At 44.2% G+C, this 27,351-nt stretch overlaps 1 protein-coding gene across 4 annotated transcripts in view; it reads right to left on the reverse strand.

Moving 5' to 3' along the window:
• The window catches only part of AIFM2 (apoptosis inducing factor mitochondria associated 2), a 152,887-nt gene that overhangs the window by 29,485 nt on the left and 96,051 nt on the right, over positions 1–27,351 (reverse strand). For 3 of the 4 annotated variants that reach the window (XM_056530698.1, XM_056530697.1, XM_056530696.1), the window contains exons 2-4: positions 10,486–10,668; positions 5,541–5,656; positions 3,687–3,806 (exon numbers count right to left, since the gene is read on the reverse strand). In XM_056530698.1, the coding sequence (XP_056386673.1) occupies positions 3,687–3,806; positions 5,541–5,656; positions 10,486–10,660 (411 nt within the window). In that variant the 5' untranslated portion in view covers positions 10,661–10,668. Of the gene's footprint in view, positions 1–3,686; positions 3,807–5,540; positions 5,657–10,485; positions 10,669–21,573; positions 21,732–27,351 lie in introns of those variants that run through there. The other variant, XM_056530695.1, reaches the window with a different exon arrangement.

Below are 27,351 nucleotides of genomic sequence, written 5' to 3' on the forward strand. Positions count from 1 at the left end.
AACAATGGTCCTCGTCCATCCTGGTAACGTCAGGCTGTTGCTGATTGGTTGGTATCTGACTGACACTGAAAATATGGGGAACCACACACTTTTTTTTATTACAAAAAAAAACAACACATAGGGTTCCCCATATTTTCAGTGTCAATCAGACACCAACCAATCAGCAACAGCCTGACATTACCAGGATGGACGAGGACCATTGTTACTGGCCCTCCCCAGCCTAAATAATGCCAGCCTGTTAACGCCTAGGCCCAGGAGTGCTATTTTTGATGCTCCAGGCCTGTTGGTACCGGCTCTTCCCGGCACCCCTGTGGCGGTGAGTACCGGGTAATAATTGGGGGTTAGCGCTAGCTGTTTTCGGGGCTAACGCTAAGCCCAGCTTAGTAATAGATTCCGTCTACAAGACAGCTTCCACTACTAAACCTGAAATTTCAATTATAAAAAACACAACACATGAAATAAAAAATGTATTTAAAAAAAACACTCCCCCACAGCCCTTGTTAACCCTTTTATTGACATTAAAAAAATGCTAGTCATCGTCACACTCCACCGAATCTCAGGTAGTCCTCTGCATTCACTTATCTGAAATGACAAGAAACTAAAAACACGAAAAATGGGTCAATACATTTTTGGCGCTCTCCCCTGGGGAGAGCGCACATAATTCAGTGTGTTCCTTAAGAGGGAGCCTCCAATTGTTGCTAAACTACAACTCCCATCATGGGGGCTGTAGGTAAACAACAGTTGGAGTCTCCCTGTTTGGGAACACACTGCCAAAAAGGCTCTGTTCCCATTATGCAAAACGCATAATGAGAACAGAGCCATACTTACCACCCTGGCTTCAGGCCTGGACTGTGAAGCTCCGCCCCCTAATGATGTCATCACTAGGGGGCAGGGGCGGAGAAGTTGCAAGGGGTCTCAAGAGTGAGACCCCTGAGATCCGTCAGTCTGCCGTTGGACTACTACTCCCATCATGGGAAATTTTGTGTCCCATGATGGGAGTAGTTGTAGTACCGCAGTGCTGAGGGATGGCTCTTACACATCCCCCAGCTGCGAAACTGTATTGTGACTGTTAGGACTACTACTCCCATCATGGACAGACTCTGTCCATGATGGGAGTTGTAGTCCTCGGGCTGAAGGACAGATCGCAGCAGGTCATTCTCCAGAGACCCGCTGCGATCTGCATTTATTAACTTAAAAAGCCAACGGCAACACTGCACTCCCCGCCGCCTCCTGTATACAGATGTCGCAATTCATAATCCCCGCCGCTGGGAGACTGGAGCTCTGATTGGTGGAAAGCTATTCACCAGTATACACCAATCAGAGCTCCTGTCTTCTGGTGGGGATTATGAATTGTGACAGGTCTATACAGGGGAGCGAGTGGAGCCGCTTCTACAGTATATAATTGTTATGTGTACTGTACCCCCCCCCCCCAGACTAATACTGACCCCTTCTATAGTGAGCGCTGGGACCGCTGTGTGATTGACAGGTCCCCAGCGCAAGTGTCCGGCCCCACTGACCTTTACATGTTGTAAATCTTTAGGATACACACTGCCCGTCCTCCTCTTCATTCTTCTGATCCCGGAGACGCGCGGCTTCTGTATCATAGTCTATAGACAGAGCGCCCCCTCCCTGCCTCCACACTGCACGGGGCTGGGGTCAGACAACGGCAGGGGGCGCTCTGACTATAGTGAAAGCAGAAGCCGCACGTCTCCGGTATCAGAAGAATGAAGAGGAGGACGGGCAGTGTGTATCATAAAGATTTATAACATATAAAGGTCAGTGGGGCCGGACACTAGCGCTGGGGACCCGTCAATCACACAGTGGTCCCAGCGCTCACTATAGAAGGGGTCAGTATTAGTCTGGGGGGGGGGGGGGTACAGTACACATAACAATTATATACTGTAGAAGCGGCTCCACTCGCTCCCCTGTATAGACCTGTCACAATTCATAATCCCCACCAGAAGACAGGAGCTCTGATTGGTGTATAGTGGTGAATAGCTTTCCACCAATCAGAGCTCCCCTCTCCCGGAGGCGGGGATTATGAATCGTGACATCTGCATACGGGAGCCGGCGGCAGCGCAGTGGAGCCGCATGTACCGCCGGCTTTTTAAGTTAATAAATGCAGATCGCAGCGGGTCTCTGGAGAATGACCTGCTGCGATCTGTCCTTCAGCCCCAGGACTACAACTCCCATCATGGACAGAGTCTGTCCATGATGGGAGTAGTAGTCCTAACAGTCACAATAGAGTCCCGCAGACAGGGGATGTGCGTCTCTCAGCGCTCCGGTACTACAACTACTCCCATTATGGGATAGATTCTGTCCCATGATGGGAGTAGTTGTAGTACTGCAGTGCTGAGAGACAGCTCCTGCATCCCCCACCTGCATCTTCCACCGTCTGCCATTTTCTACGAGTCCTTGCTAGCACTCTTAGGTTTAGACTACTTTACTTGCAAAAAAGCGCAATTGCGCAAAAAAAAAAAAACATCTACTTTTTTTTTGCGCAATTGATAAATACCAGTCCACTGGATTAGGTGGTGTACGGTAGACCAAACTGGTGACAACTTTAGAAAACTGTCCACCAAAAAAAACGCAGCTCTATGCAAAAAAAGCGCAATTGCGCAACATTTGTAGACGTGAAAAATGGTCTAAATGCAATGATACATCTCCCCCTTAGTGTTCAGAGACATGGCGAAGGTAAGGAAGGCTGAAACCTGACCACCACTAGGTCAAGAAATATCTGAAGACAGATTTTTCAAAGGTTTTATGAACTGACGAGATTAAAGTGACTTTTGACAGTCCAGACAGATGGACCCATGGCTGCATCCGTAACAGGCACAGGGCTCCACATCAGACACCAGCAAGGTAGAAGTGGGGGTACTGGTGTGGCCTGGTCTTATCAAAGAGGAGCTAGTTGGACCCTTTGTAAGAAAAGGGAAAGCGAACAACTTCAATCAAAGAAGATACCAGTGGATGTAACTGTAATCTCTAATAAAGTCTGCAGATCGCCTGTGAAGAGTGGATATCTACCGCAATATAGTGAGAAACGCTCCTCTGTGTATAGACAGGGCTAAGATAGGATCGGCAGGGTAGGAACCATGCAATTGCTTTGTGTGTGTCTGAGGGGGGGGGGGGGGGTCAATATGAGGTTAGACAGGAGCAGCACCCACAATTTAACTGCCTAGATGCCTTGGTCTTTTTTGACAGTGAAATCTGGGGGTTACACAATTAGTGTAAAATTGGGCTTGTGGACATTTTGAAATCCTTTTTTGTTGTATATTTGATCATAGATTATGCTGCTGCTGGGATATATATTAACAATTGAACAGTAAGGGTTTGTTTGCTTCACAATGCCATTACAGGGGAAAAGCAGCATCACATGGTGCTCATTGAAACTAGTGGGCTCTTTCTGTAATACATTGCTGATCCAGGTCAAGAAAGAGGGAGCATTGTGTTTACGGACAGCAAAGCGCTTCTTTGTTGTTGGTTCTTACATTTTCAGCATTGAAAACAAACTTCACAAATGTTACCTTCTGATATATCTTTCGTAATTCTGCGATGGTTGAAGGGAGATGATTTACTGGTTATGTTGCCTGGCATTCTACCACCTGACCACATAATGGATCTGAACAGCTTGTTTTTCCGTGGCATGCCGGCCACAACTTGACCAGTTCTTTTTTTTAGCTCACCTGCTTTACAAGATCCTCATAAATCTGAATGGCCATTTCCCTCGTGGCAAATGTATTGAATTTTCCAGGGAAAGGACCATCACTTCCAGTTGCAATGATGAGATGGGAAAAATGTATCTCCTGTATAAAAAAGAAATTGCCAGAAAAAAAATGTGATATGCAGAATAATTGGCCATTATCTGTACAAAGCATATGACTTTTCACACATTAGATATGATACATTACCCAATAATAAGATTAAATGCTTACAACTTTATATTCTATTTATAGTTCAGCAACTGAATTCAAAGAAAAGGAAGGCAAAGTTTACATATGACAAAACATTTTAAGTGAACTTTGTTTCAATGTTTTTAGGACAGATTAAAAATGTAATATTCCTATTAAGGAGTTTGGAGATCGAAGAGAATGCTCTTCTGCTTAGGACTCCTTCTTCATCATAAGCCACAATGGAAAGTCTCTTTGCATGACTAGATATAGTTCTGGTGGACTCAAGCCATCCTTGTATTACACAACCCCTCAATGCCCAAAATACAGGGGGACAGGATGTAAAAGTGAGAAACCAGGCGAATGCCACTAGTTACTGAGCAAAAGATCATACCCTAAAAGACCCACACATGCGCACACTATAGCCAAAGCTCACCCAGAGGGCAGATTTGAGACTTGCAGAGTCAGTGACAGTGGGGATGAGGTGATATATAGCTGGGCTTTACCACTATGTTCTGGGCTTACAGTGCTGGGTGAGATAGTCTGCAGGGTTAGGCGCCAGGCAGAGTAGGGTGGGTGGTGCATAGTGACTGTCCTGCTGGACAGCTGGGAGATCTGCATAAGGCAGGGAAGACTAGCACTACAATACAGAAGCACTGTATTGTCTTTTAATAAAATGATCTCATGGTCTCCAAGTAAAAATATTTTTATGCAATTTAAGCTAAAAGCAGAGTGGACCTGTCTATTATCAGGTTGTCCTTCCGTAAATAGGACAGCATAGTCTGGCGACAGATCTTTTATACTAACCAATAATGTGGTCACATCCTGTCTAACAATTTTGCAAATACCATAACTATACATCATAGACATCACAGGCACCCAAATATTAAAACCAACCAAATCTGTTCCCATAATATAGCTAAACATCTCAAGCACTCTACCTATGAGGTGCGTGTCATCTACGAATTGTCTGCTTGATTACCTCTTCCCTGTAATATAGTTCCCCTCATGCTGCCTTCAATTCCCATCATACCTTTGGCTTGCCACACTTACTCCTCTCTGAAGATGATGACATGGACCTACTTATCTTCTAGGAATATCCAGTCCTCAGATCAGTCCTTACAACATAGCTTAAAAATTCACCATAGACAATTTTGACAGGGTTATATCTTTTTTTTGTTTGTTTTTGTCTTTGCAGTTGAGACATCTACCAGCCAACAAGTTGTGTTACCAGAGTAATATCCTTTTAAAGTTGTCTTGATCACCTCATGTAACAGAGTTACTGCTATTCCAAAAATCATCCTTTTGTCTTTGGCCATGTTCACACAACAGAGTTTCCAAGTGGAGTGAAATACGGAGAAAAATTCCGCTAGAATCTCCATTGCAGCAGAGACCCATTGCTTTCAACAGAATTTCCGCAGTAGAAGCAGCTACTGTGGAAATTCAGATTCCAGCCTCCTCCGAAATAATTGACAGAATACAGTCAAAAATGCATTGCCGTCTATGGAGACAGCGCATTTCCAAGCAGTCCTAGCACGAGGATGTTCTGCCTGCAACTTGCAGAATTTTCATCAGTGCTTTCCAGTTGCACATTCCACAAATATTCCACTGTGTGAACTTATGTCAAGTATTGATTAACACAATATTTACCTCATTGTTTTCTAGCACAACAATGTTGTTTTGCAGGTTTATTCCCACCACTCGTCCTTGTTTAAAGTTGCCTTGGTATGAATCTTTATAAGAGATGAAAGTTTTTCTTGCAAAACCTGTATGACAAGTACAAGATTTACACTTAAATTCACACATATAGTACTAACACAGTGCCTTGTGTTTGACTTAAGAGCCACAAGCTCCTACACAGTCAGCAAAACTTCTGTAAAATACCATGTTGCCCAGATGTGTCAAAAGTTTTGATCGCACCTGGTCTCAGTCCTGAAACCCACTGCAATCTCTAGTTATATGCCTGGCAAGTGCATGGCATCACACTAGACTCCCCGGCCACATGTCAGATTAGACCTTTTCGCTGCATAGACTTATATAACAAAATTGGTGGTTATGATTGACAGCTGGGGAGTGAAGCCTGATGCCACAAACATCCCCAACTTACCTAGTGCTCACAGCAGGTCTCTGCGTGCTAAAAACTTTATACATGCCCAGGCAACATGTCAAAAGTCTTTTCAAATGATAGTAATGCTTTAAAGGGGTATTCCAGGATTTTTTTTTCTATTTGACTATGCTGCAGGGACTCTATAGTTAGTGCTGTTCATAATATAGTGTCTGCACCTCTGTGTGATGGTTTTCTCACAATTCTTATGTAATTTTCACCCCAATATTTATTTTTATCAGCATACAGAATGTCTCAGATTTTTCCCAGGTTGCAATGCGGCTGAGACCTGACTCACTAGTCAGCTGATGATGGGAGAGAGATCAATCTGCAACTAATGGAACAGCTGTAGGTACCCTGATTGAAAACCACAGGTCTTTTGAATGAATGCAGCTCATTTATGTTTCAAAGGGTGGGGTAGCTGATGTGTGGGAGGGAGGAAGATGGAATTGTGGGATTTGTAGTCAAAAAAAAAAGTCAAACAGGAAATAACAGTTCACAAACCTCTAGCCACAGTATTATGGTAATCTCACAACATAGCCATTTAGCCCCAAGACAAGTGCAGATCCTTCCTAAGCATGCCCAATACTGCCTGCCAGGTACGTACTAAAATAAACTTATGGTTGATAACCCCTTTAAAGTACATACATTTGATAAAAATGTCCAACCTCCAGTCCTCATTGACTGGAGTTTAGGTCGTATATGCAAGCTCATTTATTGTATTTTTGAATATAACATTTAAATACCCCATGTCAAGCTGGGTTTACATATTGTGTTTTGCTCAGTATTTTTAGCCAAAACCAGCAATGAACCAAAACAGAGAAAAACTGTATTGGAAATATTATCACCTTTTTCTGTGTTTTAGACCCACTGTTAGTTTTGGCTAAAAATATTGGGGGAGGAGACCTAACAAAAAAAAAAAAAAAAACTTGCTAGCTTTAACTTAGACTAGTCTAAGATAATGCCAGAATTTAAGTGTTTCAGTGTTTGATAATCTGGCACATTTTACCACTGTCTACTATAGACTACACACCCTTTTACATGGTATAGTTGACGCAAGGTGTTGTCTGGTGCATACTAGTGAAAATTTGGCACAATTTAAGCCCCACCTTTTTTTTTTTTTAGGCCACACTCCATTAAAAAAAATTTGCACACATGGTGCAAACAAGGCACAATTATTTTGAAAATGTGTGATTTACCACTGTTTCAACTAATCTGACGTGGTTTACACACACACACACACAAAAAATATAGAAACATAGAATGTGTCGAGAGATAAGAACAATCTGGCCCATCTAGTCTGCCCAATAATCTGAATACTATCAGTAGTCCCTAGCCCTATCTTATATGAAGGATAGCCTTATGATTATCCCATGCATGCTTAAACTTCTTCATGGTATTTGCAACAACCACTTCTGCAGGAAGGCTATTTAATAGAAGTAATTTACAAATCTGTTTTACTTTCTGGCACCAGTTGATTTAACTGGTGCCAGTGGAGTACCCCTTTAAGTCTCAGGGGTGTGGAAATTTAATTAAAAACTACTTGTCCACGGGACTAAAATGGAGCAAAATCTATATATCCCTCATAACGATCCACTTGTCCAGGCCAATTTTCGCTTTTACGCTCAAATTTTTTTCTCCTCGCCCTATAATAGCCATAACTACCTACTATAATGATACTTTTTAATTTTAAATAACATATTCTCTGAACCAAAAAAAATGTAATATTATATATACACACACACACACACACCGTATTTATCGGAGTATACCACACACCGGCCTATAACAAGCACCCTCATTTTACCAAGGATATTTGGGTAAAAAAAGTTTTTTTACACAAATATCCTTGGTAAAATGAGGGTGCGTGTGTGTGCGCGCATGTGTATACCCCGATACACCCCCAGGAAAGGCAGGGGGAGAGAGGCCGTCGCTGCCCACTTCTCTCTCCCTGCCTTTCCTGGGGTCTAGAGCGCTGCTGCCGCCGCTTCTCTCCCGCTGGCTATCTGCGCCGCTGCCCGTTCTCTCCCCCTGACTATCGGTGCCGCTGCCCCATTGCCGGCGCCGATAGACAGGGGGAGAGAAGCAGCGCCAGCAATGGGGCAGCGGCGCCGATAGCCAGGGGGAGAGAAGGGGCAGCGGCACCCATTGCCGGCACCGCTGCCCCGTTGCCTCCCCCATCCCCGGTTGTATAATCACCTGTTGCCGGGGTCGGGTCCGCGCTGCTTCAGGCCTCCGGTGTGCGTCCCCTGCGTCGTTGCTATGCACTGCACGGCGTGGCCCCATTGCCGGCGCCGCTTCTCTCCCCCTGGCTATCGGCGCCGGCAATGGGGCAGCGGCACTGATAGCCAGGGGTAGAGAGCGGGCAGCGGCACTGATAGCCAGGGGGAGAGAAGGGCCGGCAGCAGGGCTCTAGACCCCAGGACAGGCAGGGGCAGAGAAGCCGGCAGCAACAACAGGTCTCTGCACCTGCAAAGCCGCTGCAGTTCATTGATTTAAAGTGCCCGCTTTAAATCATTGAACTGCAGCGGCTTATCTGCGTATAACACGCAGGTAGACTTTAAGCTAAAAATTATTGCCTAAAAAGTGCGTGTTATACGCCGATAAATACGGTAATATATATATATATATATATATATATATATATATATATATATATATAGTTTAAATAGTAAAAGATAATTTAGCAAATTTGGTGGTTTTCTTTTCTATGCCATTTACCTTCTGGTTGAGCAAACATGTTAGTTTCATACTTTAGGCTGGCCTGATTACAGCAATACCAGATTTGTATAGTTTACGTTATGTTTTACTTATTTAAAAAAAAAAAAAAAAAAAAAATCTGAACTTTTTTGAATGTTTTTAATTGCCATTTTTTTTTTTCGCATACCAGGCTGTATGATGGCTAATTTTTTGCGCCATAATCAGTTTTTTGTATCGGTACCATTTTGGTATTGATCTGACTTAACTTTTTTTTGGGGGGGGGATATTATAAAAATTGCAATTCTGTGGTTTGGTATTTTTTTACATTTACTGTACGGGATACATAATGTTATATTTTAATAGGTCGTACAATTGCAACATGAAGTGATACCAAATAAGTTTTTATATAGGAAAAGGGGGTGATTTGAACTTTTAAAATGGAAGGGGAGGGGTTAATGTGTCTTTTAAAAACTTTTATTAAAACTTTTTTTTTAACACTTTATTAGACTTATAGGGGGAATCATACAGATGAATCGAGTTCTATTTAACTCCATTGTCTGTGTGCTCTGTGATACATTGATAGAGCCTAGTCCAGCCAGGTTCTATCAATGACAGAGCTGCGGGACAACAGGGAACAGAGGTAAGCCCTCCGGCTACCTCTTTAGTGGATCGCCCCCCCTACGATCACGCTACGGGGGGGGGGGGGGGGGGGGCTGCAGAGTATGGAGCGGGCATGAGTCGGGGGCCCTCTCCATATATACTGCAGAGCGCCACAGTGCTTGTCAGGTCCGGCCCTGCTTGCCCGAAGCAGGGCTAAGGGCCGGAAAAATTCACCTGCCCGGCGCCCGGAACTGCATGTCCCGGGTGTCAGGCGATTTGAATTCCACATCCCTGAGTCTTCTGAAATAATTACTCCTAAATCCCTTTCCTGAGATACTGAGGTCTGGACTGTGTCAAATATTCTATATTCTGCCCGAGGGTTTTTATGCTCCAGGTGCATTATCTTGAACTTATCCACATTCAATTTCAGTTGCCAGAGTTCTGACCATTCTTCTAGTTTCCCTTTCCATTTGGCGTAACCCTCCACGAAAATCAACCCTGTTACATATCTTTGTGTCATCAGCAAAAAGACATACCTTACCATCGAGACCTTTTGCAATATCACTAATGAAGATATTAAACAAAATTGGTCCCAGTACAGATCCCTTAGGTACCCCACTGGTAACAAGACCTTGCTCTGAATATACTCCATTGACTACCACCCTCTGTCTTTCACTCAGCCACTGCCTAATCCACTCAACAATAAGGGACAATTAACATGATCTCCCTAAAGTAAACCCATGTTTTTTATCTTGCAATCCATGGGATTTTAGATGTTCCACAATCCTATCCTTTAGTAGGGTTTCCATTCGTTTCCCCACTATTGATGTCAGACTTACTGGCCTATAGTTTCGTGATTCCTCCCTACTATCTTTCTTCCCCCTACTGATCAAAATACTCGATATGAACCCATCTATAAAGAGGGGAAAACACTTTGACACAGGATACAAAAATAAAAAAGGTTCTTTGTGGGACCTGACATTTTCGTGTTCTGGAAAAAAAAAAGGCCTGAAGAAACACCATATCTGGAGTATGCTGCATTTTGACAAAAAAAAAAAAAAAATGCCAGTGACCTACCAAACATTTCTAAAGTGGCACAAAGCACTGTTTATATACAGAAACAAAAGCAGTTCATTTTAACATGTTATTTCTTTGACATTATTGTCATTATTATGATTTGACAGGCCTTACCACTTTCTACAGAAGCACGGAGGGCAGCCACATTGTGATGGAAGGCATCTCTGATATCCACCAAAACAAAAGGAATTCCAGAGGACTTTAGCTGGTTGGCCGCTGCTATGCCAGCGAATCCTCCACCCACGATGACAACTTGCACTGACTCATCTACTGACAACTTAGAGCCCATATTGATCCCTAGTGTAAGAAATAAATTCAGACTTGTTTAAATATCACAATCTCCATGTACTAATATGCACATTTTTCATGCGAAACAAACAGTAATGCCGTCCCATAAACCCAAACCATCCTTTTAAGTATAGTGAGGCCATGGCGGGGGATTCAAGTGTTTGGCTAAAAGAGCCCTATCTTTGGACCCGATTATCTCTCCATCCTTATTTAGTACCAAACCATGGACTCATTCCACTTGGCTCAGACGCCCAAGATCACATCGATGTGGACACAACTGATGCATTTGCTGCAAAGTTATTTCCCCTACTACCACTTCTAATGTAGAACGTTACAGGTCATTGCAATGCCACTGATTTCATATACGACTTTTATTACAAGCTCTCTGAAAACCCTGATCAGAAATGTTTTTTCTTATATTCTGCACTTAAATTCTACATATATCAGATGTGTCCTCACACTGTGTTAGAAAACATACAGGTGATTTTTCTACTAGTTAATGGACATTGAGAGGGTTAGGTTGCTTGTTAGGGGCAGGATTTTTTTTTGAAAAAAAATTCTCAAAAGATAGGAGTATTAGATAAATTATATAAACGTGTACTGCATGGTTTGAACAGGCGGCAGGATGTCATGCTTCAATATTAGTTTTACCTGTTATGCTTTACATTTATTAATTTTTTGTTTTCTCCTTGTATTTATACTCAGAAGAGATGGGGTTACAAAAATGCGGGGTATTTTCTGCTATTATCCCTTGAAAAAATTTGAAATTTGGGGGGAAACACATTTTAGTGAATTTTTTTTTACATATGCAAAGTCGTGAAACACCTGTGGGGTATTAAGGCTCACTTTATTCCTTGTTACGTTCCTCAAGGGGTCTATTTTCCAAAATGGTACGCCATGTGTTTTTTTTTTCCTGTTCTGGCACCATAGGGGCTTCCTAAATGCAACATGCCCCCCAAAAACCATTTCAGAAAAACGTACTCTCCAAAATCCCCTTGTCGCTCCTTCGCTTCTGAGCCCTCTACTGCGCTCGCAGAACACTTTACATAGACATATGAGGTATGTGCTTACTCGAGAGAAATTGGGCTACAAATATACATATACATTTTCTCCTTTTACCCCTTGTAAAAATTCAAAAATATGGTCTACAAGATCATGCGAGTGTAAAAAATGAAGATTGTGAATTTTCTCCTTCACTTTGCTGCTATTCCTGTGAAACACCTAAAGGGTTAAAATGCTGACTGAATGTCATTTTGAATACTTTGGGTGGTGCAGTTTTTATAATGGGGTCATTTGTGGGGAATTTCTAAGATGAAGACCCTTCAAATCCACTTCAAACCTGAACTGGTCCCTGAAAAATTGTGATTTTGGAAATTTTGTGAAAAATTGGAAAATTGCTGCTGAATTGTGAAGCCCTCTGGTGTCTTCCAAAAGTAAAAACTTGTCAATTTTATGATGCAAACATAAAGTAGACATATTGTATATGTGAATAAAAATTTTTTTTTGGGAATATCCTTTTTCCTTACAAGCAGAGAGCTTCAAAGTTAGAAAAATGGAAAATTTTCTAATTTTTCATCAAATTTGGGGATTTTTCACCAAGAAAGGATGCAAGTTACCAAAAAATGTTACCACTATGTTAAAGTAGAATATGTCACGAAAAAACTATCTCAGAATTAGAATGATAACTAAAAAGTATTCCAGAGTTATCAATGTTTAAAATGACAGTGGTCAGATGTGCAAAAAATGGCCGGGTCCTAAGGTGTAAAATGGCTAGGCCCTTAAAGGGTTAAGGAGTTAACCAGCCGCTGATTTTTTTCTCTTTTTTCATTTTTCCATTTTGCCCAGGCTGCAAAAAAAAAAAAAAAAAAACTTTAAATCAATTTTCAATGCTGAGCTTATTGCCAGCTGCGGTAATGCCCTGTTTCAGGCAGTGAAACATTAAGTGGAAGTGAAAAAGTAGAGAAAGTTTCCGGCTCTATCCCTGGTCTGGATCCCAAGCAAGGAGAGGGTGTGGACCTCACCCAGAACAATGGAAATGAAGAAAGCAAACTCCAGCTCAGTACAGGTGAATTCGGTTTTATTCACATCAACGAGGCAACAGGTACAGAGAGGAAGTGACGCGTACTAAGGCCAGCACCTGGCCGAAACGTATCACTTCCTCTCGGTACCTGTTGCCTCGTTGATGTGAATAAAGCCGAATTCACCTGTACTGAGCTGGAGTTTGCTTTCTTCATTTCCATTAAGTGGAAGTGTCATGTAACGGGCCTGAGCACCAAGCAGGAGGCTGGGCCTGGGCCCTTTCCATGACACTATGCACAGCATATCACCAGCCGAAGTGGGACATCGTTGTAGCCATTGATAAGCTTTGCGCAGTCTGACATGTCAGGCTCCGGAATGCAGAAGACCAGGGCCCAGAAGACGGGAGACCAATATCAGCACACAGGGGGGAGAGGTGGAAGATTAGTTAGTTTGTTATTCTCTCTGCAGCCTGGGCAGAATGGAAAAATAAAAAGAACTTGGTGGGTAACCCCTGTAATTAGAATTACCTTAAAGTGGCTAAAATCTTCAGCATATACAAGACTTTGTGGAAGATTCCTGAAGGCTGCACCTAGATGCACCTTTTTGCACAAACAACAAGCATATTTGGAAGCTGGCTTAAATTGCACTAAAAGCTTGTCAGCTCGGAGGTGGTGTAGATTACTGCAACTGCTGTACAGGCAGCCTCAGAGAGGCTACAGTTTACCTAAGACCAGCATATGAGTACTCTCAGGGTGCATTCACACGGGCGTATTTGTCAGCAGATCCGCAGCTGCGGATCCGCTGACAAAGGCCCCTAAAGTGCTGCCTTCTTTGTGCCTGCTAATAGCGGAGATCCGCCACTACCAGCAGACACACTGCGATGTGCGAGTCGCAGTGTATCCGCACATCGCGGCCGCTCCCCCGGCTCCCTCAGCCTGAGCTACACAGAGAGCGGTGTGTGCGAGTACATTGCGGAGTAACTCGCACATCGCAGTGTGTCTGACGGTAGCGGCTGATTGCCGCTATTAGCAGGCACGAAGAGGGCAGCACTTTAGGGGCCTTTGTCAGCGGATCTGCAGCTGCGGATCCGCTGACAAATACGCCCGTGTGAATGCACCCTGAGAGTATTTTTCAGTGGGAGTTTCCGAGGTGGAAACATCTGCCTGATAATTCTTTCTGCGGAATGTATTGCTGTTTATGGAGACAGCGCATTTCCAATCAGTCGGCCTGCGCCCACTGGCTCACATTTATCATTGTAGGTGTAAGTGAAGTATTTTTTTTTTACACCTTTTTTGTGTGCTGTAATGTGTAGGAGCACCAAATTTATTAAATGGCCAAAGAGCATTTGATACATTTTGTGCAGGTCACATTTTCTGAAATTTCACTCTTCACATACACCAAAAAGCTACACCATGTCTGGGCTGGTGTAGTTTGAGAGAGAGACTTTTCAGTGGCTTTGCGCCTCTTTTGCTCCTTTTCACAAAAAGGCGCAGTTGATAAAGCCCTTACATATCATGTGTATTACCAAAATCAGTGGATTGCAACTCAAAATCAGCAGAAAAGTGTAAACAAAAAGGGGCAAAAAACTCTGCTTGCTCCTTTTTTGGACACAAAAGAACAGTCTAAAGACAATGATAAATATGGGCCACTGTCTGCAAAATGTCCACCAGATATTTTCAGAGCAGACATTCCACAAAAAATACACCTTGTGAACATGGCCTTAACCTCTTGGGGACGCAGGGTGCATCCCCGATCTTTAAGGACTCAGAGCGTACGCCCTGAGCATTTCCGGTCCTTGCCTCTCACTGGACGGGGACCGGACCAGGATACCTGCTGAAATCATTCAGCAGGCATCCCGTGCAAATCATCCTAAGGAATAAGAGCGAGGTGGCAGCGATGGCGGCCAGGTGCGGGGGCCGTTGATGCGGCTGGAACAGCAGTCATGCGGGGACCAGGACCGCAGCAGGTAAGTGGTGCGGCTGCGGTGTCAGATGCTGCAGTGAAGATCGCCAGCTTCTAGGAGTTTCAAAACTACAACACTGATGCCAACATAAAGTAGACATATTGTATTTGTGAATCAATATACAATGTATTTGGAATATCCATTTTCTAAATCTTTATGAAATTTGGTGATTTTTCACCAAGAAAGGATGCAAGTAACAACAAAAATGTACCGCTATGTTAAAGTAGAATATGTCACGGAAAAAACTCTCTCGGAATCAGATTAATCTGTAGAAGCATCCCAGAGTTATTAATGCATAAAGTGACAGTGGTCAGAATTGCAAAAAAGGGCTGAGTCCTTAAGGGGTTAATGTTGTCCTGTGCTGCCAACTATCTTTTTTTTTTACCTCAGTTGAAAAAGCTAGGGGGCAATGGGGGGTATGTATCAATAATGGTGTTGCAATGTGTGGTTTTATATATTTTTTTTTTGTGCCAAATGGAGCATAGTTGCACCAAAATTATCAATTGTTGCACACAAGTTTGTAAGGTGCAGTTTGTACAACAGGCACGGACTCCTGCCCCAGAATTCCAGGCAAAATTTTTTGGCCGTGTGACAGCAGCTGAAAAATGTTAAATCTGACCTTAGAATTTTGCCAGGTTCACAAAAAGGTAAATCTTAGGCTAAGTTTCCACTTGGTTTTTCTGGCAGTTTTTGGAATACTGGCAAAAGCCAGAAGTTTATTCAAAAGGAATAGGACATATAAAGGAAGGAATTATGGGGAGATTTATCAAAACCTGTGTAGAGGAAAAGTAATGCAGTTACCCATAGCAACCAATCAGATAGCTTCTTTCATTTTTAACCCCTTAAGAACTGAGCCCTTTTTCACCTTAAGGACCAGAGCATTTTTTGAACATCTGACCACTGTCACTTTAAACATTAATAGCTCTGGAATGCTTTTACTTATCATTCTGATTCAGAGAATGTTTTTTTTGTGACATATTCTACTTTAACATGGTGGTAATATTTTGTGGTAACTTGCATCCTTTCTTGGTGAAAAATTCCCAAATTTGATCAAAAAAATGAAATTTTTGCATTTTTCCAACTTTGAAGCTCTCTGCTTGTAAGGAAAATGGATATTCAAAATAAATTTTTTTTTGTTCACATATACAATATGTCTACTTTATGTTTGCATCATAAAATTTATGAGTTTTTACTTTTGGAAGACACCAGAGGGTTTCAAAGTTCAGCAGCAATTTTCAAATTTTTCACAAAATTTTCAAACTCACTATTTTTCAGTGACCAGTTCAGTTTTGAAGTGGATTTGAAGGGTCTTCATAATAGAAATACCCCATAAAAGACCCCATTATAAAAACTGCAGCCCCCAAAATATTCAAAATGACAGTGTTTTAACCCTTTAGGTGTTTCGCAGGAATAGCAGCAAAGTGAAGGAGAAGATTCAAAATCTTCATTTTTTACACTCGCATGTTCTTGTAGACCCAATTTTTGAATTTTTTGCAAGGGGTTAAAAGGAGAAAATTTTTACTTTTATTTGAAACCCAATTTCTCTCAAGTAAGGACATACCTCATATGTCCATGTAAAGTGTTCGGCGGGCGCAGTAGAGGGCTCAGAAGGGAAGGAGAGACAAATGGTTTTTGGGTGGCATGTCACCTTTAGGAAGCCCCTATGGTGCCAGAACAGCAAAAAAAACAAAAAAAAAAAACACATGGCATACCATTTTGGAAACTAGACCCCTCGGGGAACATAACAAGGGGTGAAGTGAACCTTAATACCCCACAGACGACTTTTGTACATGTAAAACATTTTTTTTTACCTAAAATGCTTGGTTTCCCAAAAATGTTACATTTTTAAAAAGGGTAATAGCAGAAAATACCCCCCAAAATTTGTAACACAATTTCTCCCGAGTACGGCGATACCCCAAATGTGACCCTAAACTGTTGCCTTGAAATACGACAGGGCTCCAAAGTTAGAGCGCCATTCGCATTTGAGGCCTAAATTAGGGATTTGCATAGGGGTGGACATAGGAGTATTCTACGCCAGTGATTCCCAAACAGGGTGCCTCCAGCTGTTGTAAAACTCCCAGCATGCCTGGTCAGTCAGTGGCTATCTGGCAATACTGGAGGCTCCGTTTTGGCGTACCAGACGTTTTTCATTTTTATTGGGGAGGGGGGCTGTGTAGGGGTATGTGTATATGTAGTGTTTTTTACTTTTTCTTTTATTGTGTGGTAGTGTAGTGTTTTTAGGGTACAGTCGCACGGGCGGGGGTTCACAGTAGTTTCTCGCTGGCAGTTTGAGCTGCGGCAGAAAATTTGCTGCAGCTCAAACTTGCAGCTGGATACTTACTGTAAACCTCCGCCCATGCGAGTGTACCCTGTACATTCACATTGGGGGGGGGGGGGGGGAATACCTCCAGCTGTTGCAAAACTACAACTCCCAGCATGTACGGTCTATCAGTACATGCTGGGAGTTGTAGTTTTGCAACAGCTGGAGGCACACTGGTTGTGAAACAGAGTTTGGTAAACTCAGTGTTTTGCAAACCGTGGGCCTTCAGCTGTTGCAAAAGCTACAACCCCCAGCATGTACGGACAGCGGAAGGACATGCTGGAACTTGTAGTTATGCAACAGCTGGAGGCATACTACTTTGGCTGGGGATTGTATTTATGCAACAGCTGGAGACACACTGGTTTGCTACTTAACTCTGAGTTTCACAACCAGTGTGCCTCCAGCTGTTGCAAAACTACAACTCTCAGCAGTCACCGACAGCCAACGGGCATGCTGGGAGTTGTAGTTATGCAACCAGCAGATGTACCACTACAACTTCCAGCATGCACTTTAGCTGTTTGTGCAAGCTGGGAGTTGTAGTTATACAACAGCTAAAGGTACACTTTTCCATAGAAAAAATGTGCCTGTTGCAAAACTATAAGTCCCAGCATGCCCATAAGGGAATGCTGGGAGTTGTGGTGGTCTGCCTCCTGCTGTTGCATAACTACAGCTCCCAGCATGCCCTTTTTGCCTGCTGGGAGCTGTTGCTAAGCAACAGCAGGAGGCTGTCACTCACCTCCTACTGCTGCTCCGGGACACAGGTCAGTCCCTTGCCTCCGCCGCTGCTCCTGGGGCCCCGAACCCAACATTGAAGCCGGGGATCGGGGTCCCCAGCTCCCGGGGTCTTCTTCCCCCACCCGCTCACGTCCTCCGGAAGAGGGGCGGAGCGGGTTGAACGATTTCAGCAGGCATCCGGCACCGGCTCCAGCTAGCGGCGGGGGCCGGAAATGCGCAGGGCGTATCCATTTGCCCTGTGTCCATAAAGACTTGGAAACGGGGGCGTATGTATACGCCCTGTGTCCTTAAGGGGTTAAAGAGGCCTCTGAGAATGGAAAGAAGTGATCTGATTGGTTGTTATGGGTAACTGCACCACTCTTCCTCTACACAGGTTTTGATAAATCTCCTGCTTACACTTCTCCCTTATGGATCCACTTCTGATTTTGGCTCAAAAACTGGCAGGAAAAAAAAAACAAGTAGAAACTTAGCCTTAGGGTACATTCACATGAGCGGATTTACAGCGTATTTTACTCTGTGGATCTGCTGGTGAAGGGCCGCTCTATGCTGTCTTCACATGTGCCTGCTCGTAGTGGCAATACGCCGTGACAAGCAGACACACTGCAGCGATGTGCGCGGCATACTCTCACAACTGCGACTCGCACACCGCAGTGTGTCTGCTCGTAGCGGCATATTGCCAGGCACATGTAAAGCCAGCATAAAGTGGGCCTTCACCAGCGGATCCGCAGCGAAATATTCGAAAAATCCGCTCGTGTGAACATACCCTTACACAGCTAGGTCCTTATTTGTATGTATAAAAATTTATATTAAAAAAATCAGTTATGTGACATTCCTAAAGGATATAAAAAAGAAAAAAAAATTATAATATATAACTGCTACATTATCATTTGTTGGAGGAAACAAAATATTTTAATGCAAACAACCATTTGTAACACACTTTGGTTGGTCAGGGTTTGAATGTTCTACCTTCTATTGTTGTAGCTACTTTGTCATTTTTTTTCTTGGTGTAAGTTTGAGAATTAAAGGGGTACTCCGGTGCTTCAACATCTTATCCCCTATCCAAAGGATAGGGGATAAGATGCCTGATCGCAGGAGTCCTGCCGATGGGGACCCGCGGGATCATGTACGCGGCACCCCGTTTGTAATCAGTCCCCGAAGCGTGTTCGCTCCGGGTCTGTTATGGTCGACTGCAGGGCAGGCGGCGTGTGACGTCACGCCTCCGCCCCCGTGTGATGTCACACTCCGCCCCTCAATGCAAGCCTACGGGAGGGGGCGTGATAGCTATCACGCCCCCTCCCGTCTGCTTGCATTGAGGGGCGGAGCGTGACGTCACACGGGGCGGAGGCATGAAGTAACACGCCGCCGGCCCTGCGGTCGCCGCTAATCAGTCCCGGAGCGAACACGCTCCGGGCACTTATTACAAACGGGGTGCTGTGTGCATGATCCCAGGGGTCCCCACCGGCGGGACTCCCGCGATCAGGCATCTTATCCCCTATCCTTTGGATAGGGGTTAAGATGTTTAAGCACCGGAGTACCCCTTTAACGACCATGATTGTGCCCAAAATTGCACCAAAACAAAAAATTCACAATTGACAAATTTCACACCAAGGCATGATGTCAACTGAAATCACAACTTACACTGTCAAATCAGTGATAATGTCCTAAACCATTTGGCGCAACTGATTGTCGCAAAAAGTAACATATAAAGAAAATTGCAACAAATCACAGGAAAAAAAACTGTTTAAGAATCCTTCATACATACCCCCAATGACTGCAGTTTTAACTATAGATTCCCCAGGCAATGATTACCATAGTGATTGTTACACAGCTTACCAACAAAAAGAAAAAAACCTGGCTGAACAGAAATGTTAACGACTTAGAAACTGACAAGGAGCCAATCCCCATAGAAAACCTCTCCTGCTCTGGACAGAGGTGTCAGCAGAGAGCACTGTGATCAGACAGAAAATACATTTAAAAAGAAAAGAACTTTCTCTGTAGTATACAGCAGCTGATAAGTACTGGAAGGATTAGGATTTTTAAAATGGAAGTAATTTACAAATCTGTTTAACTTTCTAGCACCAGTTGATTTAAAAATGTTTTTCCACCGGAGTACCCCTTTAAGCTACTAGAATAGATTTATACGCCACAGGTGATCCAGCTGAAATAGATTTACGACATTAAGTAAAATAAAAATGCTGCCTCAATATGTTAGCTGGTCAAACTACCATACCTACAATGATTTATTTATATATATATATATATATATTTTTTTTTTATTTTTTTTTATTTTTTTTTTTGTTCCTCCCTTAATTGGTATTTTTTGGGGTCAGTTTGGGGTCAGTTTCCTGGCATGTCTCCCACACATTCTTTAATAGGAATCCTACGTTAATATGATCAAAGACTCACATGGCATGTAATGAGAAAACTGCATGTACTCATACACACTATTGGGCTGGCAGTCAACAAAAACTGCATCATGAAGGATAAAAAAAAGTGCAGTATTAGTATTTTTATATATATATATATATATATATATATATATATATAATTTCTATTAAAAAAAACTTGTCGCAATACGCAACATATACAGTGACCCCTCGATTTACGATAGCCCCGACATACGATAATTTCAACATGCGATGACCTCCAGGCAGCATCAACATACGATGCTTTTGTATGTCGGGGCTAGAGATGAGCGAACTTACAGAAAATTTGATTCGTCACGAACTTCTCGGCTCGGCAGTTGATGACTTTTCCTGCATAAATTAGTTCAGCTTTCAGGTGCTCCGGTGGGCTGGAAAAGGTGGATACAGTCCTAGGAAAGAGTCTCCTAGGACTGTATCCACCTTTTCCAGCCCACGGGAGCACCTGAAAGCTGAACTAATTTATGCAGGAAAAGCTATCAACTGCCAAGCCGAGAAGTTTGTGACGCATCGAATTTACAGTAAGTTCGCTCATCTCTAGTCGGGGCCATCGCCTAAACGTCTATCCGGCAGCGCAGACTGCTTCAGGTGCCACCGGATAGCCGTTTACGGTGTCCCGTGTGGTCCGCTGACGATCACTTACCTGTCCTCGGGGCTCCGGCACATCCTCTCCGGGATCCCCTGCATCGACGGCGCTCTTCATCGACGTCATCACGTCGTTGCGCACGCCGTCCCGTCATCCAATAGGAGCACCAAGCGTAGCGATGTGATGGCGGCCACGGAGAGGGCGGATGCCGGGGAAGCAGAGGCCTTGCCGGAGCATCGGGGACACCCTGGGGACGCGGCGACAGCGATGGACGGCGACATCCCAGGCAGCGGTGACGGTCCGGGACAGGTGAGTACAACTTCCTCTAACAGTGGTCTACAACCTGCGGACCTCCAGATGTTGCTAAACTACAACACCCAGCATGCCCGGACAGCCGTTGGCTGTCCGGGCATGCTGGGTGTTGTAGTTTTGCAACATCTGGAGGTCCGCAGGTTGTAGACCACTGTCCTATACTTTCCATTGCACGGATCCCTCAACATGCGATGGTTTCAACAAACGATGGTCCATTTGGAACGGCTTACCATGGTATGTTGAGGGACCACTGTACATGCATACCATGCTGTAATACTTTACATACATTGTAGACTGTAGAGGCTCCTGCATTACACTCATACTGCTTCACTGTGGCTCCTTACCTAATCTCTGTCCTAGAGGGGAGATGAATGTGGTTAAACTACTGCACATATTGTTATATAAGCCCCAGGACAGATTGTGATGGCAGCGGAAACATTGAATATGCCTGATTTTTGTCTCAGCCATAGCAAACAATCACCGCTTATCCTTCATGTTACCAGAGCAATTTGAGAAAGATAAAGTGATAAAGAGCAGTTGATAAATGTGGACTCACCGATCACAGGACACCTCCGGCTGATCCCACTACAGACAATACCAGGACTAAATGTGGACTCACTGATCACAGGACACCTCCGGCTGATCCCACTACAGACAATACTAGGACTAAATGTGGACTCACCGATCACAGGACACCTCCGGCTGATCCCACTACAGACAATACTAGGACTAAATGTGGACTCACTGATCACAGGACACCTCCGGCTGATCCCACTACAGACAATACCAGGACTAAATGTGGACTCACCAATCACAGGACACCTCCGGCTGATCCCACTACAGACAATACCAGGACTAAATGTGGACTCACCGATCACAGGACACCTCCGGCTGATCCCACAACAGACAATACCAGGACTATACTTCTAGCACAGCAGTTAGAACACTTCCCTGCCCAGCCCCCTGACAGCTCACTAGAATGACTCAGCAAAAGGAGCTACAGCAAGTTTGGGATATACTGCTCCATGACCCTTTTATATATTGCAAGTGAATATAAATGAGTTTATGTTGCACAAAATATAAAGATATTTATACACACATATGAATATAGAGTATAAATATTGGCGCTATATTACAAATGACTTATCTGCTATTCATAAACCATAGCTCTGGTATGAAAATACAGCGTAAGTGTCTCAAAAGTGACATTTGAGCACCTTATCAGTGCTATATACTATATACAATAGTAAAGTGGTGCCTACATGATACAGAGGTATTCCAGGATTTTAAGAAAACTGTCCCAAAGGGGTATTCTGATTTATCTAAAGTTTTCCTCTATCCTTAGTATAGGGTATAGAAAGGAATTCAGTGGGAGTCTGAATGCTGGGACCCCAAACATGGAGAATTAATGTCCTCTGAATGAATGGCGCAGCCAGCACTCTATACTCTATGGAGCTTCTGAACATTGCTTTGTTCATTAACCCCTTAAGGACCAGGCCATTTTACACCTTAGGACCAGAGCGTTTTTTGAACATCTGACCACTGTCACTTTAAGCATCAATAACTCTAAGACGCTTTTACCTATCATTCTGATTCCAAGATTGTTTTTTCGTGACATATTCTACTTTATGTTATTGGTAAAACTGTGTCGATATTTGCATCGTTTCTTAGTGAAAAATTCCAAAATTTGATGAAAAATTTGAAAATTTTGCATTTTTCTAACTTTGAAGCTCTCTGCTTGTAAGGAAAATGGATATTCCAAATAATTTTTTTTTATTCACATATACAATATGTCCACTTTATGTTTGCATCATAAAATTTACGATTTTTTACTTTTGGAAGACATCAGAGGGCTTCAAAGTTCAGCAGCAATTTTCCAATTTTTCACAAAATTTCCAAAATCACAATTTTTCAGGGACCAGTTCAGGTTTGAAGTGGATTTGAAGGGTCTTCATATTAGAAATACCCCATAAATGACCCCATTATAAAAACTGCACCCCCCAAAGTATTCAAAATGACATTCAGTCAGCGTTTTAACCCTTTAGGTGTTTCACAGGAATAGCAGCAAAGTGAAGGAGAAAATTCACAATCTTCATTTTTTACACTTGCATGTTCTTGTAGACCCAATTTTTGAATTTTTACAAGGGGTAAAAGGAGAAAATGTATACTTATATTTGTAGCCCAATTTCTCTCGAGTAAGCACATACCTCATATGTCTATGTAAAGTGTTCGGCGGGCGCAGTAGAGTGCTCAGAAGCGAAGGAGCGACGAGGGGATTTTGGAGAGTACGTTTTTCTGAAATGGTTTTTGGGGGGCATGTTGCATTTAGGAAGCCCCTATGGTGCCAGAACAGGAAAAAATACCCACATGGCATACCATTTTGGAAACTAGACCCCTTGAGGAATGTAACAAGGAATAAAGTGAGCCTTAATACCCCACAGGTGTTTCACGACTTTTGCATATGTAAAAAAATGTTAAAAAAATTTCACTAAAATGTGTGTTTCCACCCAAATTTCACATGTATGCAAGGGTTAATAGCAGAAAATACCCCCCAAAATTTGTAACCCCATCTCTTCTGAGTATGGAGGTACTCCATAAGTTGACCTGAAGTGCACTACGGGCGAACTTCAATGCTCAGAAGAGAAGGAGTCATATTTGGCTTTTTGAAAGCAAATTTTGCTCGGGGGCATGTCGCATTTAGGAAGCCCCTATGGTGCCAGGACAGCAAAAAATACCCACATGGCATACCATTTTGGAAACTAGACCCCTTGAGGAATGTAACAAGGGGTACAGTGAGCATTTACCCCCACTGGTGTCTGTCAGATCTTTGGAACAGTGGGTTGTACAAAATGTTTAATTTGCACAGCCCACTGTTCCAAAGATCTGTCAGACACCAGTGGGGTGTAAATTCTCACTGCACCCCTCATTACATTCCGTGAGGGGTGTAATTTCCGAAATGGGGCCACATGTGAGGTTTTGTTTTTTTTGCGTTTGTCAAAACCGCTGTAACAATCAGCCAGCCCTGTGCAAATCACCTCAAATGTACATGGCGCACTCTCCCTTCTGGGCCTTGTTGTGCGCCCCCAGAGCACTTTGCGCCCACTTATGGGGTATCTCCGTAGTCGGGAGAAATTGCATTACAAATTTTGGGGGGCGTTTTTCCCTTTTACCTCTTGTCAAAATAAAATGTATGGGGCAACACCAGCATGTTAGTGTAAAAAAAATTTTTTTTTACACTACCATGCTGGTGTAGACCCCCAACTTCACCTTTTCATGAGGGGTGAAAGGAGAAAAAGCCCCCCAAAATTTGTTAGGCAATTTCTCCCGAGTACGGCGATACCCCATATGTGGCCCTAAACTGTTGCCTTGAAATACGACAGGGCTCCAAAGTGAGAGCGCCATGCGCATTTGAGGCCTAAATTAGGGACTTGCATAGGGGTGGACATAGGGGTATTCTACGCCAGTGATTCCCAAACAGGGTGCCTCCAGCTGTTGCAAAACTCCCAGCATGCTTAGACAGTCAACGGCTGTCCGGCAATACTGGGAGTTGTTGTTTTGCAACAGCTGGAGGCTCCATTTTGGAAACAGTGGCGTACCAGACGCTTTCATTTTTATTGGGAGGGGAGGGGGGCTGTGTAGGGGTATGTGTATATGTAGTGTTTTTTACTTTTTATTTTATTTTGTGTTAGTGTAGTGTTTTTAGGGTACAGTCGCACGGGTGGGGGATTACAGCGAGTTTGAGCTGCCGCGCAAAATTTGCTGCATCGCAAACTTGCAGCCTGATACTCACTGTAAGCCCCCTGCCCATGTGAATGTATCCTGTACATTCACAGGGGGGGACCTCCAGCTGTTGCAAAACTACAACTCCCAGCATGCACAGTCCAGTGCATGCTGGTAGTTATAGTTTTGCAACAGCTGGAGGCACACGGGTTGGGAAACACTGAGTTAGGAAACAGACAATGTTTCCCAACCAGTGTGCCTCCTGTTGTTGCAAAACCACAACTCCCAGCATTCTCAGGCATGCTGGGAGTAGTAGTTCGGCAACATCTTTAGAGCCAGATGTTGCCGAACTACAACTCCCAGCATGCTTGGAGTTGTAGTTTTGCAACATCTGGAGGACTAGTTTGCAGACCACTAATACAGTGGTTCCCAATCTGTGCCCTTCCAGATGTTGCAAAACTACAACTCCCAGTATGCCAAAACTGTCCAGGCATGCTGGGAGTTGTAGTTCTGCAACATCTGAAGGGCCAGATGTTACAGAACTACAACTCCCAGCATGCCTGGACAGTAAGGGCATGCTGAGGATGTGTAGTTTTGCAACATCTGGAAGGGCACAGTGGTCTCCAAACTGTGGACCTCCAGATGTTGCAAAACTGCAACTCCCAGCATGCCCAGACGCCAAGGGCTGTCTGGGCATGCTGGGAGTTGTAGTTTACAGGGTCCCATTACAGCAATGCATGTCGCTTTACGGCGACGTGCATTGCTGTAAAGGGCCCGACCGCGGCTGAAGATATACTCACCTGTCGCCGCCGCCGCCGGGATCCGGGTCTTCAGGGACGAGGTAAGTACCGGGGCCGGTCCCCAGCACTCCCCCGTCCCCCGCCGCGTCCTCTGGTCTTCCTCCCGTCCTCTCCGGACTTCAAGGGGCCGGGCTGGACGGGAGGAAGTAACCGCCCCCTGTGATTGGTTGGTTAGTTAACCAACAGATCGCAGGGAATAGGAGGAGGTGGCTCCAGCATGGTCCCAGAGACCCGATCAGCCCGGTATCTCCGCAGATCGCAAGGGCGATTTCCCTTGCGATTTGCGGCGATCGCCGACATGGGGGGCCTACATGGCCCCCCTCGGCGTTTGCCCTGGATCCCTGCTGAAGGATTTCAGCAGGGATCCGCTTCTGATCTCTGCCCGGCGAGCGGCAGAGACCGGAAAATGCCATGACGTTGTGGAACGTCATTGGTCCTTAAAGCCCAGGGTGCCATGACGTTCCACAACGTCATTGGTCCTTAAGAGGTTAAAGTGGTACTCCGCTGCCCAGTGTTTGGAACAAGCTGTTCCGAACGCTGGAGCCGGTGCCAGGAGCTGGTGATGTCATGAGGGGCGGGTCTATGATGTCATGAGCTCCCGGCTCCTGCGTTAGGAACAGTTTGTTCCAAAGACAGGGCAGCAGAGTACCCCTTTAAGGGTCTAGTCACACGTACGATATTCTGCGCAGATTTGAACCACAGGATTTGAAGCTGTATTAAGTCATTTAGCTTACATAAAATCCTGCGCAGAATACTGTACGTGTGAATACACCATAAAGAGGTTATACAGGATTAGAAAAACAGCTTATTTCTTTAAAGGGGTTGTGCGCTGCCCTGGCTTTCGGAGCTCCGCACGCAGCATCCGGAAGTTCATTACTCCGAACGCTGTGTGCAAGCTTCCGTGTTCGCGGCCGCCGGGCGTTACGTCATGCCCGGCCCCCTCGTGACATCAAGGCCGCCCACTTTACCAAAGTCTATGGGAAGGGGGCGTGACCGCGAACACGGAAGCCCGCACACAGCGTTCGGAGTAATGAACTTCCGGACGCTGTGTGCGGAGCTCCGAAAGCCAGGGCAGCGCACAACCCCTTTAATAACACAGCACAGCACCACCAGTGTCCTCAGGTTGTGTGTAGTATTGCAGCTCTGTTCCATTAATGCATAATTTTAGCAGTTTTGTGGAATTTGAGTAGAATGTCAGTGGAATCTCTATTTGCTTAAAATACAGAATTCTGATGAAATTCCAAGCCCCATTGAGATCAATGGGATTCCGCCCGGAATTCCACAAAATTCAAAGACATGCTTAAAGGGGTTGTGCGCTGCCCTAATTTTCGGAGCTCCACTCACAGCGTCTGGAAGTTCATTACTCCGAACACTGTGTGCGGGCTTCCGTGTTCGGCCACACATGACGTCACGCCCGGCCCCTCGCGACGTCTCGCCCGCCCCCTCTACCAAGGTCTATGGGAAGGGGGCGTGACAGCGGTCGCGCCCCCATCCCATAGACTTTCATTCAGGGGGCGGGTGAGGCGTCGTTCGGAGTAATGAACTTCCGGACGCTGTGAGCGGAGCTCCGAACTGCAGGGCAGCGCACAACCCCTTTAATGCAAAATCCAAAAAGCAGAATTTTCACAGTGGAAATTCTGCTGTGTGAATGGTACAGCAAAATCCGTGCGTGTGAGCCTTTCACTCTAAGAATGCTGAGACTAAGGTGCTGTAGCAGGAAAAAAAAAGCAATTTCCACTAACATGAAAAAATGTCACATAAAAATACCAGAAAAAATAGCCAAAATGCAGGAAAAGGTGTTAGCATGTTTTTTT

The sequence above is a fragment of the Hyla sarda genome, chromosome 7 (genome assembly GCF_029499605.1).
Source record: "Hyla sarda isolate aHylSar1 chromosome 7, aHylSar1.hap1, whole genome shotgun sequence".
Classification (NCBI taxonomy): Eukaryota; Metazoa; Chordata; class Amphibia; order Anura; family Hylidae; genus Hyla; species Hyla sarda.